The 21,615-nt window shown below is 32.5% G+C and overlaps 1 protein-coding gene across 1 annotated transcript in view; it reads left to right on the top strand.

Annotated features, from left to right (window-relative positions):
• LOC111710002 (protein still life, isoforms C/SIF type 2) overlaps window positions 1–19,110 on the top strand; it is a 59,980-nt gene extending 40,870 nt beyond the window's left edge. Inside the window, exons 30-46 of the mRNA XM_023483997.1 lie at window positions 441–485; window positions 1,655–1,705; window positions 4,432–4,530; window positions 5,883–5,991; window positions 6,958–7,029; window positions 7,269–7,333; window positions 7,894–7,959; window positions 8,770–8,865; window positions 9,191–9,277; window positions 9,515–9,613; window positions 11,133–11,260; window positions 12,044–12,106; window positions 14,309–14,362; window positions 14,513–14,581; window positions 15,486–15,667; window positions 16,927–17,016; window positions 17,708–19,110. Coding sequence (XP_023339765.1) covers window positions 441–485; window positions 1,655–1,705; window positions 4,432–4,530; window positions 5,883–5,991; window positions 6,958–7,029; window positions 7,269–7,333; window positions 7,894–7,959; window positions 8,770–8,865; window positions 9,191–9,277; window positions 9,515–9,613; window positions 11,133–11,260; window positions 12,044–12,106; window positions 14,309–14,362; window positions 14,513–14,581; window positions 15,486–15,667; window positions 16,927–17,016; window positions 17,708–18,603 — 2,271 coding nt within the window. The 3' untranslated portion in view covers window positions 18,604–19,110. The remainder of the gene's footprint in view (window positions 1–440; window positions 486–1,654; window positions 1,706–4,431; window positions 4,531–5,882; window positions 5,992–6,957; window positions 7,030–7,268; window positions 7,334–7,893; window positions 7,960–8,769; window positions 8,866–9,190; window positions 9,278–9,514; window positions 9,614–11,132; window positions 11,261–12,043; window positions 12,107–14,308; window positions 14,363–14,512; window positions 14,582–15,485; window positions 15,668–16,926; window positions 17,017–17,707) is intronic.
• Window positions 19,111–21,615: the final 2,505 nt, after the last annotated feature.

The raw sequence follows: 21,615 nt of genomic DNA, 5'->3' as shown, positions 1-21,615 counted from the left end.
ATTTTGGATTTTGAAATCTCACTACCGCCAATACCAGAGTTTGAAAATAAAAGTTGAAATTTTTTATTCTCATTTTGGATTTTCAAATCTCACTTTTTATTTTTTTCATGAATCTCACTACCTTAGAACTTGACACTATATACTTTTATTTTATAAAACTGGGGCATTTTATACCTACAGAAGGTTGTTTGCACAGGTCTGCCGCTTTAGTAAAAGTAAATTTATGGTACAGTCCAATCTAGGACCGCAAAGGTTGGCCCAGCTCGGTTATGTACACTTGTTCTGAGTGTTGTAAAGATTTAGTGACTAGAAAATTATAGTTTGAGAGAGATGATCAATTTCAAAAGGTCAAAAATGGCAGACCACACTTTGGAAACTCAATGATAAAAGCCATAACATTATTTAATTATTTATTTTCTTTGAATATTATTTAATTTCAGCATCTTGGATACCTAATGAAAACATACCTGGAGCCCCTACGACAGGAAATTAATCTATTCAAAACTTTAATCTCATAAGTTTCTTTCTTTTCATTTTCTTCATCTCGACTCAAACTTTTATTTAAAACTTTCATATTGTTAGAAGAACATTTTGGTCAAATTATCAAACTACCGAACAGGTTGCTAGAAATTATGATCAGATCGTTTGGTACAACTTATAATATGTGTTTGTACAGGGTGTTTCTTTACAACTGATATTTTTGATTTGCTAAAATTTCATTGAAAAATCCGCAAAACTGGATTAAAAATCCGGGAAAATGACCAGCTTAAAGGGTCCAGTTAGAATTGATTGGTTAAATACCTTTTTTTACTGAAGAGGAGAAAACTTGGATTATCCTAGAATATGGAAAACTTCGAAATGAGCCTCAGGCTTCAGGCTATGCCAGAGGTTCGCTTTATACTCGACCTGCTACTGGAGCTACTGTTGAACAGCTAAACATGATTGTGGAAGAGTTTTGCTGTTTCCCTGCAGCCTATAGAAATCAATCAGAAAGTTTAACAAATTTAACTAATAATATATTTATTGCAAGCTTATCAGGTCGTTTTACTTGAAATATAGGCAAATCAAAAATATCGGTTGTAGAGAAACACCCTGTAGTTTCAGTGAAATTAGAATTTACAAATTAAATGTAATGTGTTCTTCTACAGTGAGACCCATCTAACTGCGGAATAGAATACGACTGTTAGACCCAAGTTATAATTTTGAATATTCCACATAAATTCAATAGAGCTCATTCATTTGGCGTACCGTTCCGTTTTTTCTTTTCAAAGTCTGTAATTGTACTGTACAGCTTGCTTTAGTCGGTACTTGAACTTAACCGGAGTCAGTGAGTTCAAAATACATAAACTATATGTACAGTAATTGTACTGTACAGCTTGCTTTAGTCGGTACTTGAACTGAACCGGAGTCAGTGAGTTCAAAATACATAAACTATATGTACAGCAATTGTGCAGTTGACACAGAACCATTTCACCTTACTTGAATTTGGATTTAAGCTCCTGCTAAAACTTGTTGCTTCAAATACTCACATGATTGCTTAAATATCGTCTTCCTAGTCCACACTTTTATGGCTCTCACTGTAATAGAAAGCATGTTGGGGTTTGCTTATCTTAAGAATAAGGTTTTTCGAAAATAGATTTATTTATGGTTTTAGGAAACTTTCCTTTCTAATACCGAAATATCCTCCCTCTTCGGGAATATACAGGTAAAAACCGGTTTTTCTTATTTATAATTTACGGTTCCTGCAGTACAATATACAAAGTTTCTGTTCAATCAACATGCAATGTACATTGAACAGAAACTGTTATTTTAGAAAGAAAAAAATTTACAGTTTGTGTAAAATGTACATTATACAATATGCAATATAAAATATTAATGATATCTTATTTTTATCTTTACATATATTTATCATTTTAGATATCTAACTATCTAGATCTTATTACTATCTCTATCTATCTTTCTATCTATATATCTATCTATCTATCTATCTATCTAATTATCTATCTATCTATATAACTATTGATCTAACTATCTATTTATCTTTCTATCTATCTATCTATCTATCTATCTAACTAACTATCTATCTATCTAGATATTACTATCTCTACCTATCTATCTATCTATCTACATATCTATCTATCTATCTATCTATCTATCTACATAACTATCTATCTATCTATCTATATAACTATCTATCTATCTATCAAACTGTATAACTATCTATATAACTATCTATCTATCTATCTATCTATCTATCTATCGAACTATCTATCTATCTATCTAGATATTACTATCTCTATCTATCTAACTATCTAACTATCTATCTATCTATCTATCTATCTATCTATCTATATATATATATATCTATCTATCTATCTATTTATCAAAGAAGAAAGAGTGTAATTGCCGAGTTGGTGTACCAAGATGTCCCTTAAAGGGCAAATGTTTAATTCAGTCAATTATATTCAAAGCAAAAAAATCAACAAATGATGGAACTTCAGCCTATACATTGGACTAACCTCTAATACCTTCAAGGAGAGGTTCAATTATATTCCAAGCAAAAATATCAACAAATGATGGAACTTCAGCCTATACATTGGACTAACTTCTAATACCTTCAAGGAGAGGTTCAATTAAATCACACTAAATCTTTCAATCTCTGAAATATGAAACCAGCACTAGGATTTCAAAATACATATGGAAACTGAAATCTGAGGACAAACCATTCAACATAGATTGGAGTATAGAAGTAACAGCACCTGCATATGGTCCAGACTATGTACACTGGAAAAAAAAACAATTATTCTGTTTAGAGAAGAAAAAAAAAAGTTAAAGAAGAGAAGTGAACGGTTGGGAAAAGTAGACATAGAGCAAAATATCTTCTTTCTGCAACAATTAAACAACTAAACCAGTATCTACCATCACTCTTGTATTCCGAGTTCATTAGCGCCTGATCCAATCAGGGTTCAGCAATGTGTTTGGTGTCTATTCTGAACCAACAGAAATTTTATGGTGGTAACATATATCTTTCTATCTATCTCTTTATCCAATTAGAGATAAATCCTTATATCGGCGTTATACACTAAATGAAAATATACACTTCTACTAAAGTAAAACTGTAGTGACCAACTGGCCTGGGATAAAGTAAAGACTCTAATATGTTACTGCAGTTTCCTAAGTTATTTTTTATTAAGAAAAGTTTTCGAAATTATCAATTTATTTCTTGAAAATCCGTTGAAAAATTTAGAAAATCCATGATTTTTGTTGTAAAATCTCAGTTAATCTTTTATTCCTTGATCTTTCTATCTACCTTGATATTTTCCTTCCTTTTCATTCTTTCCCCTTTCCTCTCTTTCTCTCTCCTTCCCTCTACATTTCTTTCTCTCTCCTTTGCTCTACATTTCTTTCTCTCTCCTTCCCTCTACATTTCTTTCAATCTCCTTCCCTCTACATTTCTTTCCCTCACCTTCCCTCTACATTTCTTTCTCTCTCCTTCCCTCTACATTTCTTTCCCTCTCCTTTGCTCTACATTTCTTTCTCTCTCCTTCCCTCTACATTTCTTTCAATCTCCTTCCCTCTACATTTCTTTCCCTCACCTTCCCTCTACATTTCTTTCTCTCTCCTTCCCTCTACATTTCTTTCCCTCTCCCTCCTCTACATTTCTTTCCCTCCCCCTCCTCTACATTTCTTTCTCTCTCCTTCCCTCTACATTTCTTTCTCTCTCCTTCCCTCTACATTTCTTTCCCTCCCCCTCCTCTACATTTCTTTCTCTCTCCTTCCCTCTACATTTCTTTCTCTCTCCTTCCCTCTACATTTCTTTCCTTCCCTTTCCTCTTTTTTTATAAACTTTCTCCTGAATGATATTTATAAAACGATCTTTTACATAAATATATTTAAGATGGAGAGGTTTATGTATAGTATAAAGAATATATTTTTAACTAAATGATGGAACGATTTATATCGAAACTTTCTTAATTATTCTTTATTTATATAGATAATGTATAACTATGTAATCTTTAATATGTATGATAAAGATATATGATAAATATGATGGGTAAATATAAAATATTCACCCATATAACATTTTTCACACATTTCTCAAAAAACGGAAATATGGATATTTTAATTTCATTTCAAGATAGTTTTTGATAAATAGAATTATATTTATTTTATCATTCATCTAATTTTTATTCGTCTATTGACTTCATAGTTCGTTAATCTATTTGTCTATCTATCTAACTATCTATTTATTAATCTATTTGTCTATCTATCTAACTATCTATTTATTAATCTATTTGTCTATCTATCTAACTATCTATTTATTAATCTATCCGTCGATGTTATCTGTTTACATTTTTTACTCAAACTGCAGTACACTTCAAGTGTAAACAAAGTTTTATTTTTTTGTTTGATAAATATTTGTTGTTCCAGGAGATCTATAGTTTCCAACAGCAGTTTCTTCACACTATGGAGAATGCTTTGGATACGGAGGCACAGTTCATGAACCTGGATACTCCCAGTCAATTCAAGGTACTCCTAGATACTCCTAGATACTCCTAGATACTCCTAGTCAATTCAAGGTACTCCTAGATTATCCTAGACAATTTAAGCTACTCCTAGATACTCCTAGATACTCCTAGACAATTCAAGGTACTCCTAGATACTCCCAGTCAATTCAAGGTACTCCTAGATACTCCTAGATAATCCTAGACAATTTAAGCTACTCCTAGATACTCCTAGATAATCCTAGACAATTTAAGCTACCTCTAGATACTCCTAGATACTCCTAGACAATTTAAGCTACTCCTAGATCCTCCTAGTCAATTTAAGGTACTCCTAGATACTTCTGATCAATTCAAGGTACTCCTAGCTACTCCTAGATACTCATGAGTCAATTCAAGATACTCCTAGATACTTTTAGATCCTCATAGATCCTCCTAGTCAATTCAATGTACTCCTAGATACTCCTAGATACTCCTAGCTACTCCTAGTCAATTCAAGGTACTCCTAGATACTCCTAGTCAATTCAAGGTGCACTACCAGATACTCCTAAATACTCCTGATCAATTCAAGGTACTCCTAGCTACTCTTAGCTACTTCTAGATACTCATAGTCAATTCAAGATACTCCTAGCTACTCCTAGCCACTCCTAGATACTCATAGTCAATTCAAGGTACTCCTAAATATTCCTAGTCAATTCAAGGTACTCCTAGATACTCCTTGATACTCCTAGATACTTCTAGTCAATTCAAGGTACTCCTAAATACTCCTAGTCAATTCAAGGTACACTACCAGATACTCCTAAATACTCCTAGTCAATTCAAGGTACACTACCAGATACTCCTAAATACTCCTGATCAATTCAAGGTACTCCTAGCTACTCCTAGCTACTCCTAGATACTCCTAGATACTCATAGTCAATTCAAGATACTCCTAGATACTCTTAGATCCTCCTATTCAATTCAAGGTACGCTTTGATACTCCTAGATACTCCTAGATACTCCTAGATACTCCTAGATACTCCTAGATACTCCAGGTCAATTCACGGTACTCCTAGATACTCCTAAATAAATTTTCAAATTACTTTCCTTTATTTTCATTTTTGAATAAAGTTTAGTCCACTGTATGCTTTGAAGATGATACATATTGATTTCTTTGAAAATTTTAGAAACATAAATTTGAAAATGTTGGTTCACTAAACTTAAATACAGGATTAATTGCTTTTAAAAATGTCTCTTATGCTTTGTAGGACTTTTTCATTCTGCTGCTTTATCAAAGAATGGATTTACTTTTGTAATTTGTAAATTTAAAAAAAAGTATAAATGTCTAGCTTTAAACATTCATAGACTAAATCGAAATTTTTTAAACTAAATTTGTTTTAGAATATATTGTTCTCCATTGGCTCAGCGTTCCTGTACTATGTAAACCATTTTAAGCTTTACAGCTCATTCTGTGCTAGCCACTCAAAAGCTCAAAAAGTTCTGCACCCAAGTAAGCTCATTTAGTGTTTATTTTATTTATAAATCATGATTCCAAATTAATTTTAAAGATTATTATTTAATGCTTAGATTAAAACAAAAACAAGGTTTTTTTTCTATAAAATAAAAGCATGATTTCAAATGGTTGAGAATTAACTAGCAGCATTCAAGATTCCTATTTTCTAACAAATACACAATAGGCTTTATTCCTACTATGCGAAAAGAAAGCATACACTATGCTATATTCCTATTGGACGAAAGAAAGCCTACAATTTGCAGTATTCCTATTGTGTGAAAGAAAGCCGACAATATGCTGTATTCCTATAAGATAAAAAAAATACCTGCATTTTGCTGTTTCATATTAAACGAAAAGAAAGCCTACAATATGATGTATTCCTATGGGATGAAAAGAAAGCCTACAATATACCGTATTTCTATTGGATGAACAGAAAATCTACAATATGCTGTATTCCTATTGGATGAAAGAAAGCCTAAAATATGCTGTATTCCTATTGGATGAAAAGAAAGCCTACAGTATGCTGTATTCCTATTGGATGAAAAGAAAGCCTACAGTATGCTGTATTCCTATTGGATGAAAAGAAAGCCTACAATATGCTGTTTTCCTATTGGATGAAAAGAAAATCTACAATATGCTGTATTCCTATTGGGCGAAAAGAAAGCCTACAATATACTCTATTTCTATTGGATGAAAAGAAAATCTACAATATGCTGTATTTCTATTGGATGAAATAAAGCCTACAATATGCTGTATTCCTATTGGATGAAAAGAATCCTACAGTATGCTGTATTCCTATTGGATGAAAAGAATCCTACAGTATGCTGTATTCCTATTGGATGAAAAGAATTCTACAGTATGCTGTATTCCTATTGAATGAAAAGAAAGCCTACAGTATGCTGTATTCCTATTGGATGAAAAGAAAGCCTACATTATGCTGTATTCCTATTGGTTGTATTCTAGGTGAGGGTAATCAAGCACTGCAGGAGTTCCTTCTCTCCTGTAATCCTAAACAACAACATTCAACAGCTCTAGGCAATATAGACCATACAATAACAATAACAATAACAATTATAATAGTAACACCATTCATTTAACAAGGAATCTTCGCAGACTGATTTTAAAAGAATTGAAACCCAATTTTTTTAGAGTTTTAAACAGTTTTTACTTTTACATAATAATTCAATTTTTTACATTTTAAACCAAGAGTTTCTGGTATGCCTGTGTGTGGGTGTGTGTTTGTATCTGTTTGTATATTCTGTATGTGTTCCTAGAATCCTATCTGATAAAACCAATCCAAAGGATTCTCAAGTACCCTCTACTACTCAACCAACTCAAGGTTAGTGAGAAATATATAACAGATTTTTAGACGATTATAACAATAAAACAGATTGTTAGACGACTATAACAATATAACAGATTGTTAGAAGACTATAACAATTAAACAGATTGTTAGACGACTATAACAATTAAACAGATTGTTAGAAGATTATCACAATAAAACAGATTGTTAGACGATTATAACAATAAAACATATTGTTTGACGATTTTAACAGTCAAACATATTGTTAGACGATTATATCAATAAAACAAATTGTTAGACTATTATAACAATAAACATATTTTAAACAGTTATTACAGTATTCTACGAGACCAGGTTGTAAAGAAATGAAGGATGAAAAATTATAATTTGAGACGTGAAATCAGTGGCGAACATAGGAATTGGTCCAAGCTGGGCTTTAAATTTTTATCTTTCAAGGAAGGGCTCATCTACCGTTGGGACCTAAAAACCATAGATTTTTCTAATCCAGGGGAGGGGTGTAGACCCCATAGCCCCCCTGTGTACGCCTATGCAAGTAATCAGTTTCTTTGATCTGAATTTAACAATATATTTATTAGAACCTGACAGATACTAGTACAGATGAACATCAACATTTGATAGAGGCCCTCATGGGAATGGAGAAGGTGATTTATTTTGTTTTATTATCAAAAGTTCCTCCATTTTTTCTTAATTTTTAAACTATAAATATCATACAGTGGAAAAAACTGTGACAAAGAAAGACGACTATTAAACTCAATTTGAGAAGTTAATTAGTTTAAAGAAGATGAAATACAGCAATTGTGCAGTGTACACAGGGCCATTTTACTTAAATCGTTGATTTTAAAGCTAAAGATAGCATCAAACACTCAATAGTTTGCTATGTTTTCCTACTCTACAGTTTAATGGGTCTCAATGAAAGTCCTCTTTTATAATTTTTATGAATTCATGTTTGTAAACTATCAAAGATTCTTTTTCTTATTATAAATATATTTTAAACTATCTGAGATACTTTTTTAGTTTTTATTATTTTAAACTATACAAAATACACATATCCTCCATTATTTCTTAGTTTCAAATATCTATCTTGAAACTACACACAATACACATATCCTCCATTATTTCTTAGTTTCAAATATCTATCTTGAAACTAATCACAGATTTCTTTTCTAAATTTCACGTATTTAAAACCATCAGAGATCCTCCACCTTATTTACCTTCACGTGTTATATATTTTTTCAGTATTTTAAGATATAAAGACGACATTTAATTAATCTGTAGTGTATTTGATGGAGTTACCACGCAAAAAGTGTTAACAGTCTCTTAAAAATAAACTTTTTATGTAAAATGGTTTTGTGTACTGTATTACACCAAAATCAAAATGGCCGAAAAAGAATATTTTTGTTTAGAAAGTAAAGTTTTGTTTGTAAACTTGAATTTGTTTTGTTTGGCTGCAGGTTGCCGAGCATATTAATGAGATGCAGAGAATACACGAGGAATATGGCGCCATCTTTGATCATTTGTTCAGACAACATCATAAAACTAGTAAACAGGTATTATTGACAGATTTTACCCCCTTTTCTGATAAACATTTTATCTGCAGATTGAATGTAATTTTACGGCGTTTAAATCACTAAATAGGGGAAAATTTATGAATTTTTGGGTAAAAATATTGTTTAAAAGTAATAAAAAGGGTGAAAAAAGTCTAAACTTTATCCCCCCCCCATGTTTGGAAATAATTTTTTTGGCATTTTTAACAGAATGCTCGGAAAAAAACAAAATTTTGGGAGATTTTTTAACAGTGCGATCACTAATTAAGTGACATGTGAAATTTAAAAATAAACTTTTAAAAGTTTAAATTGTTTTTTGTTGTTGGAGGTGGTAGATTTATCCCCCGGTGATCTGCTGTACTATGGCGGGGTAGAATGGATAAATATTGCGGATTTTCTTGGCAAAATCAAAAAGGTAAAGATACAAAGACACAGTGGTCCCCATAATTAAGCAGAATTAAACTTATTTTGACAGTTAACAAGAACAATTAGAAAGTTGCAAACTTCAAACTGGAAATTTGCTTAGATGTTTTGCAAAGTAATGTTTGTCTTAAAAAAAACGATGAAAATTAATAAATCAAGTAAAATTATCAAAGAAAATAATAAATAAATTAAATGAATTCGTTAAATGTACATTGCTTTATTTGTTCAGGGTTTGGAGTTGCACGCAATGTGCTTTGTATTTAAAACTGCAGTCGTCTTCCTCTGTAAAGAGAGACTACGACAGAAGAAAAAATCATTAATTGTAAGTTTTTTCATTCATCAATACATAATTTAAGGTCAGTAATTATAAAAGGGTGCATTTTGATTTCAAATGATACTATGATATAAAAATAAACATCCTATTTTCTCATACCATACCGTCATACGGCTTTGAAGTTCCATTTTAGCGAATTTATAGAAAATATAATTATAGAAGTGTGTTTTCTATTAAACTCTGTATGAAGGGTAAACAGCCTTCTATATTTTGATATTAATTTCTGTAAATAGCCCAGTCAACCTTAATTAACCATATTATACCCCCTCTTCAGCCTTATTAAGTTCTAATCATAATAAACAATCTAAATAATGTCTTCTTCAGGGTTTAGAATAAACCACAGTGTTCTGCAACGTTTAATTTATCTGGAATGTTTGTTTGTTTCCAATTATACTTAAAACGGCGAACAAATAGGGCCCAAGAAATGTCAATGTGGGTTTATGGTTTGAAATAAAAAATATTGCCTCAGACAGTTTCATTTGGAAAAGTATCAAATCCGCCGATAAAAAGAAAGTTGGTGGCTTTTGAAGTAAAAATAATCTAAAAATTTTACAAGAAANAATTTTTCCATTTTTAATTTAAACTTAAGTGATAATTCACATAATTTAGTTTCCTATGCATGATATTATTATGATTATTTCATTTGGTTTTTTATTAATGCCCAGAGACAGTACAAAAGATGCGTACACCTCTGAAATAACTTTCCTTGCATCATAACCTTGGATAAGCCTAGAAATCCTGAGTTTAGCTGGATATCCAATTCAAAAGTTTCATTCTCAGTTTTATCTAAAAATAATAAATAAGATACAGTGAGAACCAGAAAATTCTGAAAAAGGAAGACGACTTTTAGAATCAAGTTAGAAACTTTTAAAAGTTTGATGAGCACAGGACACATCAATTGTGCAGTGTAAACAGACCCATTTCACTAAATTAGTAATTTAATAAGTGTTTAGTATAACAATTTGAATTGTAATAACTTAAAAATTGCTAAAATGTCGTCTTCTTAATTTACTGTTTTCTCATTATTACTATATAGTAAAATTCATACTGAAAAAAAGTTAACAGTTTAAATTATTATGGTTAAATTACATTGTACATGGGCTGGATCCTCAGTATTGTGTATTTGTAAAAAATGAAGTAAAAACCAGGATAAGCCAAGGAACTATATACAGGAACTTTGATATACGCATATTATGTACTGTACATGTGGGAGGAATGTAAACAAACCCAGTGCCCCCACAGAAGTTGAAGAGAAAGGACTACAACTCTGATGTGATATTACAGTCCAACAAAAAAGCAAGTTATCAAGTTTGAGCAAATATTTATGATTTTTGGCTTTCTGGTCAATATGGAAATACAAAAGCAATATATTCTTTTTCCACTCCTTGGTTCTTTTCCCTGAAAAAATGATGCGTTGCCCATGAATTCTTTGTTTTGATCTCCTCCCACTGCAGTACACAGATTTGACGCATGAAATATGACGGTTCCTGGTCTATATATCTCTTGATATAAGCGTGCAAAGGCAGTCATGTATTTAAAGATGACGTATCAGGATATGTCTGGACACTATCTCTGGGAGCTGATCCATCTCAAGTCTCAGGTTCAGCGTAGACAAGAGAAAATATATCATCTCTCTAACAGGTATGATTTATCCATAGTCAGAGTTTTTGGATCGTTTTTGGGTCAATTTGGACCGTTTTTGGATCATTTTTGGATCCTTTTTGGATCGTTTTTCGCCTATATTTTCTAGCAAGGTCCAAATTTGACGTATCGTAAGAATAACATCTTTTTTGCACTATTCCAAATACAGGCAAAACAAAACAAAAAAACTAAAAACCACTAAAAAACGAAAGTGTTTGGATCGTTTACTAATTTTTAGGATAAAAATATTCCAAAGTTCAATGAAAGCAAATCTTAACAGTTTTGAAATGTTTGAAGTTTTATTAAAAGTTTTTAAAAAAGGATCCAAAACTATTAATAACATGCACTGTTTATGCCAAAATAAAGAAAGGAATTAAGTCTGTGCACAGCCTATGATTTTCTACACCTTTGCACCCCAATGTTGTACACATTAGATATTTCTAACTCCGAATTCTGATGGATAATAAAATCTAAGTTTGAAATATCAAAGGTTGACACCAAAATGGTGCAAAGATATAGGGATTGCAAAATTTGAGTTTGTGGCAAAGACTCAATTCCTTAAATGTTAGATTGAAATTTTATTGAGAAGTATGAAAAAAATAGCTGATATGCAACCAAATTAATTTTTATTTGAAGACCTCATATTTATTCCTGTTCAGTGTTCATTTTCTTCCTGTTTGGGTATTGAGAAAACGTAGATATAGTTGGTGGAAGATTGAACCAGATTAGAAATAAACGATGGAGACCACTTTTGTCAGTTTTAAACAAAATTATTATTTTTAGTACATCAGACTTCAGAAATGCGTTCCTTAAAACTATTCGACAAATTATCAGAGAAAGTGTGAGGTGAGAAAAAAATATTTAAACTATTTTTTATTTTGAAATATCATCACCATTTATCCATCGGTGGCTGACTCGGTCTGAGTCCCTCATTGGAAAGTCAAAAAATTTAAAATATGATTTTTATCAGTTCTCATTGATATTATAATTTCTTTATTTTATATTGTTACTGTTAATATCATTTCCGTTATGCAGGATCGATCTGAAATCATCAATTTTATCATAATCATTAAAATAAAATCTCGTTTAACATATACACTGCAAACCAAGATGTGCACTCTCTCACGGAAAAATCTGTCAGGATTTTACAAATTTCTCTGTTTAAACTGCAGCTAAAACATCCACATTATATCTAGGGTGACACAACGTTTAAGTGACTAGGTGAGGTAAAACCACGTTATATCTAGGGCGACACAACATATAAGTGACTAGGTGAGGTAAAACCATGTTATATCTAGGGGACACAAAGTATAAATGACTAGGTGAGATAAACCCACGTTATATCTAGGCGACACAACATATAAATGACTAGGTGAGGTAAAACCACGTTATATCTAGGCTGACACAACGTATAAGTGACTAGGTGAGATAAAACCACGTTATATCTAGGGTGACACAACGTATAAGTGACTATAAGGTGAGGTAAAACCATGTTATATCTAGGGGAAACAACGTTTAAATGACTAGGTGAGGTAAAAACCACGTTATATCTAGGGGACACAAGGTATAAGTGACTAGGTGAGGTAAAACCACGTTATATCTAGGGTGACACAACGTATAAGTGACTAGGTGAGATAAAACGACGTTATATCTAGGGGATACGTATAAGTGACTAGATGAGGTAAAACCACGTTATATCTAGGCGACACAACGTTTAAGTGACTAGGTGAGGTAAAACCACGTTATATCTAGGGGGACACAACATATAAGTGACTAGGTGAGGTAAAACCATGTTATATCTAGGGCGACACAACGTATAAGTGACTAGGTGAGGTAAAACCACGTTATATCTAGGCGAAACAACGTATAAATGACTAGATGAGGTAAAACCACGTTATATCTAGGGTGACACAACGTATAAGTGACTAGGTGAGGTAAAACCGCGTTATATCTAGGGGACACAACGTATAAATGACTAGGTGATGTAAAACCATGTTATATCTAGGGTGACACAACGTATAAGTGACTAGGTGAGATAAAACCACGTTATATCTAGGGTGACACAATGTATAAGTGACTATAAGGTGAGGTAAAACCACGTTATATCTAGGGGACACAAAGTATAAATGACTAGGTGAGGTAAAAACCACGTTATATCTAGGGGACACAAGGTATAAATGACTAGGTGAGGTAAAACCACGTTATATCTAGGGTGACACAACGTATAAGTGACTAGGTGAGGTAAAACCACGTTATATCTAGGGGACACAACATATAAATGACTAGGTGATGTAAAACCATGTTATATCTAGGGCGACACAACGTATAAGTGACTAGGTGAGGTAAAACCACGTTATATCTAGGGGACACAACGTATAAGTGACTAGGTGAGGTAAAACCACGTTATATCTAGGGGACACAAAGTATAAATGACTAGGTGAGGTAAAACCACGTTATATCTAGGGGACACAATGTATAAGTGACTAGATGAGGTAAAACCACGTTATATCTAGGGGACAAAACGTATAAGTGACTAGGTGAGGTAAAACCACGTTATATCTAGGGGACACAATGTATAAATGACTAGATGAGGTAAAACCACGTTATATCTAGGGGACACAACGTATAAGTGACTAGGTGAGGTAAAACCACGTTATATCTAGGGGACACAAAGTATAAATGACTAGGTGAGGTAAAACCACGTTATATCTAGGCGACACAACGTATAAGTGACTAGATGAGGTAAAACCACGTTATATCTAGGGGACACAACGTATAAATGACTAGGTGAGGTAAAACCACGTTATATCTAGGCGACACAACGTATAAGTGACTAGGTGAGGTAAAACCAAACCGTTGCAAAACGCTTTAAAGTGGAGGCTGTCTAAATATTTGATGAATCCCCCACCGACGATAACCAATTTTACCTTCAGAACACCCCTTAGTGTTAGTGTTCATTGGATGTTTTGTAGGTCAAATTGGTCGAGGGAACTCTTTGTTAGAATCCTGATTATTGTTAATATTTCTTATAATGAAATTATTTTTAAGGAACATGTCTTTACCCCCATGTGATCCAGTAAGAAGGCCTGAACCTCCAATGAGGTAAAAAAAAATGTGAACATTTTTATCTATCTATCTTTAATTATTTATCTATCTATCTATCTATTTATCTATCTATCCTTCTATATTTCTTTAATTGTCTATCTGTCTGTCTATCTATCTATCTATCTATCTTTCTATCTATCTATCTAGATCTGACTCTACGAAGCTAACCTGTCACGAACAAGAGGGTCATTCCACCCATACTCTACAGTTAAATAGGTAGACATCGACATTAAATATATCTAGATATTTTACTTAAACCATCGATATTAAATACATAGATAGTTTACTTAAACCATCATTATTAAATATCTTTATAGTTTGCTTAAACCATTGATATAAAATACCTTGATAGTTTACTTAAACCAACGATATTAAATGCCTAGATAGTTTGCTTAAACCATCGATATAAAATACCTAGATAGTTTACTTAAACCAACGATATTAAATACCTAGATAGTTTAATTAAATCATCAATATTAAAGACCTGGATTACTATGCATCATCGATATTAAATACCTAGATGTCAATTTATTATCGATATCCAATATCTAGATAGATTACTTTAATCATTCGATATTAAATACCAAGATTACTATGCATCATCGATAGCAAATATCTAGATAGTTTACCTTGAACAATCCATAATAAATTCCAATATTACAGTGGATCATCGATATTGAATATGATAATATCTAGAGAGTTTACTCTGGACCATCGATTTTATAAAGCTAGAGAGTTTAATCTAGATTATCTATACCAAATATCTAGACATATGATATACTTTATAATTTAATCTAGACCATCGATATCATCTAGAATGCTTACTCGAGCGTCGAAGCCAATGATGTGACATGGTTTTGAACAAAATATAACCACTTAACAGACAAAATTTAGAAATTTTTACAAAAATATAACGAAATCACAATTATACTGAACATTTTTTTGTATCCATCATATACTTGTGTAATCCCCCGTTACGTTTGTAATCCTTTAATTGTGTAGAGCAGGCTTTTTACTTTTATTGCATACACGTACTATACAATCAATCAGGGTTTGGGTTTACAAAAACAATGACAAAAATAACAAAAATAACGATAACGATAAAAATGAATTTATTTAGAAAAAAGACGAGTACGAGTAAGGCAAGCTATAACAGCTTGCAGCGTCACAGCAGTGCTAATATAGAAAGCATGCATCGATCCGTGGATCTGCATCGATCAATTGATCTTAATCGATCAATGGATCTCAATAGATCAATGGATCTCAATCGATCTATGGATTCCTATCAACGGTGTGCATCAGGTATAATTTTGATCAATTATAAATAATTAATTTTAATATAAGAGAAAATATTCTAAAATTTATATTTTGCTTTAATTTTAGTTCATTAAAATGTAATTTTTATATATTAGTAATTTATATAATATAATTTCTTAAACAAGTTTTCCAACAAAGACTTCCTTTTTTCTCTTGAAAAAGATCCTACGTGGATGACAAAGGACTCGTATGTTAAGACAACGACAAAGAAATAGTTTTTGCGTCATAAATAATGTTTTTGTGAGATACACTGCTCTATAAAAACCAGATTTTAGTTCTTCGGTAATTTATCTTTTTTTATTGAGGTCTAGCAGGTCCTAGTCCTCCCTTTCATAGAACCCAACTTCTGTACATCATCCTTTCATACAACCCAACTTATTTACAGTTTCCTTTCATACAACCCAACTTCTTACAGTCTCCTTTCATAAAACCCAGCTTTTTTACAGTTTCCTTTCATACAACCCAGCTTCTTTACAGTTTCCTTTCATACAACCCAGCTTCTTTACAGTTTCCTTTAATACAACCCAGCTTCTTTACAGTTTTCTTTCAGACAACCCAGCTTCTTTATATCCTTTCATACAACCCAGCTTCTTTACAGTTTCCTTTCATACAACCCAGCTTCTTTACAGTTTCCTTTAATACAACCCCAGCTTCTTTACAGTTTTCTTTCAGACAACCCAGCTTCTTTATATCCTTTCATAGAATCCAACTTCTTTACAGTTTCCTTTCATACAACCCAGCTTCTTTACAGTTTTCTTTCAGACAACCCAGCTTCTTTATATCCTTTCATAGAATCCAACTTCTTTACAGTTTCCTTTAATACAACCCAGCTTCTTTACAGTTTCCTTTAATACAACCCAGCTTCTTTACAGTTTCCTTTAATACAACCCAGCTTCTTTACAGTTTCCTTTAATACAACCCCGCTTCTATATAGTTTCCTTTCATACAACCCAGCTTCTTTACTTTCCTTTCATATATAAAAAATGTTAATATTTTGTGGTAAACTTGAGTTTAAAGTTTATATCCCTCTAGGCAACCTTGATTACGATAATGTTGAGAACTNTAGAACCCAGCTTCTTTACAGTTTCCTTTAATACAACCCAGCTTCTTTACAGTTTCCTTTAATACAACCCCGCTTCTATATAGTTTCCTTTCATACAACCCAGCTTCTTTACTTTCCTTTCATATATAAAAAATGTTAATATTTTGTGGTAAACTTGAGTTTAAAGTTTATATCCCTCTAGGCAACCTTGATTACGATAATGTTGAGAACTGCAGAACTACATCTAATGGTGGAGTTACAAGGAAAGATAGAAATCTTGGAGATGGTTTAGGTAACATAATTTTGTTAATTATTCTTTTTTAGTCAGCTTTCATATTATTAATATGTTCTGTTTTAACCTACAGTTTATCTATTCAGAGATAGTAAAGTCTTAATACTTTTCTTTTTACATATAGTGCCCAGCTATCCAAATTGCGTAAGCAGCGTAAACGCATATTGTCTTGGCTCCAATGATGCAATTACACCGCAAATTAGTGTAAATATTTAATTTTTCTAAAGGAAATATTTTTTAACCCAGCTCTAAGTAAAAATATCTTGAATTTGTGGAGATATGATTGATTTTTTTGCAGGCATACAAATTGCGTAAATATGCGCTCAATTTGTGTAATCGCCTAAAACTCTAAATTCAAATTATTTGTGTAATATCTAAAATGTCCGAAAAAACAATATTGCATTTTCCCAAAAAAAATTTAAAAACATAGTTTTTTAAAAAAGAATTAAAGTTTGCTTAAAATTGCGTAAAAATGGTCTCTTCCTATTAAAAAGTTTTCTGGTTCTCACTGTAGTATGGATTGGAAGTTTAAGGCACTTTGCGGCCCTTTTCTAGCAGTTATTTTGCTCATGTTGCTTTCCAAAACAGAATTTTTTAGTACATTATAAAACTCAAAATGTCGCAGATTTTTCTGGTTTAATAATTGCACATTTCCAAACTGACATGGTCTACATTTACATTTCTATTGTAGATGAACTAGCTGATCTGGCCGGACATAGTGAATCTGACAGTGTGCGAGACGAGTGTAGTTCTGGTGTACGAAGTGAAGGCGAAGAGGATCCGCCGCGGCGGACAGGAACCCTTTCTTGGGAGGATGAGAGGCGGGGCGGAGTGGGCGGAGTGGGCGGAGCAGCCCAGCTCGGATCCTCCTCAACCCTCTCATCCTGTTCTACCACCAGCCAGGCTAGGTTGATACAATCATCACTTAGAGAAACCCAACCTCCGGTTCCGCCTCCGAGAACATCCTCCGCCGTGACGGAAGCTCTTCCGCCACCAACCTCCGATCTAGGTAAGCGATCAACCTGTATGCAATGCTATCTATCTGGACACTCTGATGGGAGCATAGACTCCGTGGAGCCGTCTACTGAAGGGAGCAGCTCCGTTGGAACTCCTCGGGATCCAAACCCTCCGGATCCTCTTCAACCCATGGTTCCAATACCTCGGGACGGAGATAGCGGGATAGGACAGGATATGATACAATCCTGTTTGTCTGCCGGGATACGGAACTCAGAGAGTCGGGACTCTGGGATTGGGACAAGGGAATTATTGCCGACTAACTTCAATCCAGAGTCCCGAGATAATTTCCCGAACAGCTCGGGACTAGAGTCTCGGGACAGTATTCAAAGCAGCTCCGGTCCTGATTCCCAGGATTATATCCCAAACAGTTCTAAGGATATGATCCCGTTTGTCCCTGCTCCCACTGGGTCCGGAGTATCAATCCCGAGCCTGGGAGTTTCTGAGTCTCGGGAAAGTATCCCGAATAGCTTGGGACTGGGAATAGAACTGCTTGACAGTGGGGATGAAATTATAGTGTATCGGGAACCTAATCCCGATGATATTACTGTTTCAACAAATGAATTTATTTAAACATTTACGATGTCGTAGAGTACTATCTAGCGTTTACATATATATTCTATATATTTACACAATTTCATGATACATCTTTGTGCTACATTGAAATATTTCTTTAAAAACTTGATGTTGTCTTATGAATTTTGGAGAGCCCTTATACTGCATGATAAATGAATTTCAAATACAATTTTTTAATATTTGAAATTCAAGAAACACTAATGTTTATTTTTATTTTTCGCATGGTTCCGTATTTATTTCTAAAGTACTGCATGTACAGCGTACACCCAATTTTCCCTATATCAATACACTTAAGTAAATTCTACGCACAAATATTTGTATTTCATCTCATGTTCAGCCCTGTTAGAGTTTGGTATCAGCTGTCGACTAGAAATCCGCCAAACAACAAACAAAATCAAGTATTTTGTGTACAAAATACTGCACTCTTAATACCTGTATTTTCTTATTGTAACAATCAAACTTTTAAATTATCCCAGTTCTTAACTTTTAGTTTATTTATTTTAACATCTACAATCTACATGGCGTTTGTTTATTAGAAAAAAAATCCTCTAACCCTCCCGAATTAAAACCAATTTTGAAGTTAAGATATGTTTTATTTTTAAGATAATTACCACGGAAAATTTTTAAATATTTCTTTCAAATATTAATCTGAATTTACAATTTTAACAACTTTATTCAAGTGTTCGATGCATTTGAATCTCTTTTTTCCAATCTTTGGATCCCCAATTTGGTCTTCTTTTGTAAAAGTCACAAAGACTATTTTCTGTTTACAATAGGTTTCCAATGCGGTTTTACTTGTTTGTTTACAACAGTCTCCCCTTTATCGTCCAAACGAATGTTTTTTTTTCGTCTTGAGAAACGCCTTTGTCGTCCAAAAACGTTTTGTCGTCTAATCCCTCAGTAAAAAAATATATTATTTTCAACTGTGTGGATTCTTAACAAAAATTACTTTTTCCTGCAGAAGCAATGGGAGGGAATTATTAAGCATGATTTCACGCAGCTGTCGTCTCGTGTTTGTTGATTCTCCCTGTATACTGTATACTGTATAGTGCAAACCAAACTAATTGAGCTATTTTAAATTCATGCTCGGCATTTCTGGGCAAAATTTAGATTTTTAAAACCTTACCTGGGGGGAGGCGATTTCGGTTTTAAATTATAATATAATTTTTGCAAATGGATTTAAAACTGTTTATGTATTTCATGATTTTCTACCCTTTCACCCCCCACCTCTACATACTTAAAGTGCATGTTCATGTTAAAAAAATTTCAAGACAAAATTATTTAAAAATAAAATTTAGTTTTATTAGTTTTAATTTCTGTTTAGGGTCCCCTGTCTGGAAACCACGTGACGGGCCCAGTCAGAGTCAGAGCCGGGAAACCCTTCACTCCGCCTGTAAGCGAAAATAGTTCAATAATTGAAAACTAGGTGGCAGCACTGACAAACGCTCTAAAACACCTAATTTTGGTTTTAATCACGACAAAGTTAGAAAACTAAACAATGGACTAACGCGACTGGAGTGAGATGAAGTTACTAATATTAGAACAATAAACATTGTAGTCGTTATATAAATTAACTAGTCGTTAAACAAAACTAACTAGTTGTTATATAAAACTAACTAGTCGTTTTAGAAAGCTATAACGCTAATTTTAACCAAGCTTACTCTTCCATATGGTGCATGAAAATTGATCTTAATCAAATTTAGTCTAGTGTGTTATATCATAGTTTTAAGCTAATCTAATCGTAAGGAAACATTTTAAAATTTTTCCTCTTTTTCTATGTTTAATTAAAATGTACATTTTGTGAAGGTTTAAATAACAATGTCGGGTTATCTACGTCAATTGTTTGTTGCCAAAAACGTAAAAGAAAGAGTGCCAAATTTAATCATTATGGGCATGCTGGTATACTAACATATATACATAAATATATACACTTATTTTTGTTCTTTTCAGTTGAAAACTAGTTTTGATTACATCTTTTAGTTTATTTATTTATTTATTAATTTTACATTTTTTGGTTTAGGTAAAATGTTAGACGCCCTACTGTTAGAATTGACAGCCTTCAGTTAGATCTCAGTTAGTTTAGTTTATTTTTTTCCTCATATTTTTGGGAGGCCATCAAGTTTATTATATGTTTGTTTTGCTTGTTTGGAGTTAGAAAAGGGAAGGTTCAATTGGAATTGAAAGGAGGGGGTTTTGCAGCTCTTATTCCCCAGGGTGCTCTCACGTTTGCTCAGATCATTTTGGATTTTTAACCCTAGCAAATTGGGGAGGGGGGAGGTTACAAGTGACAACCATTTTTTTTGGAAATATCAAAATACGGAATTAGTAAATTCACTGTGTTGGGCCTCATAATAATGATATATTTTTGTGTCACAGACAACCCTTCCCCAAAGTTTCGTAGGGTTAAGGAAACAAGTCTTTTATTACGTTTTTTATATGTATTCAAGCTCAAATCCTATAGTATTATATCTCAAAGCGTTTTTTCTTGGTTTTTAAATCTTTGAAAGTTTTTATAATGGATGTTTTTGTATATAATCCAAAAGATGAATATCCATTATCAAAACTGAAATTAGTTTGTATGAATAGTTTTTAAAATCTTTTTTTTTTCATCAAATTTTAATGATTTTAAAATTCATAAGACCTGGTTTTAAATCATTTCTTTAACAATCAAATTTGAAATTTATATAAATATATTTTTTACATAAATCCTTAAAGTGTATAAAGCGGCATCTCCAGCGGAATCAAATTTTTTAAATTTTCAGAGAACTCATTCCGGAAAATTTTGAAGTTTAAGCTTTTTGAAAAGAATAATTTTGAGAAAAGTGAGTTGTTTAGCTCAGTATTTTCTAAAGAATGGTACCCCTCCCCCTTCCCCTTTGTACATTTTACATTGTTTAATGTACTATTATCATATGTATGTATTATGTGAACAGTAATGTGATTTTAAAGTATTAATTGCAATTCATTTTCAGTTTTCATTTAAGTAAAATCAAACAAATAGAAATTTAA

Source organism: Eurytemora carolleeae, unplaced genomic scaffold (genome assembly GCF_000591075.1).
Source record: "Eurytemora carolleeae unplaced genomic scaffold, Eaff_2.0 scaffold507, whole genome shotgun sequence".
In the NCBI taxonomy this organism is placed as follows: domain Eukaryota; kingdom Metazoa; phylum Arthropoda; class Copepoda; order Calanoida; family Temoridae; genus Eurytemora; species Eurytemora carolleeae.
Note: the sequence above shows the minus strand (reverse complement) of the source record. Positions and strands in the feature narration are given on the sequence as shown.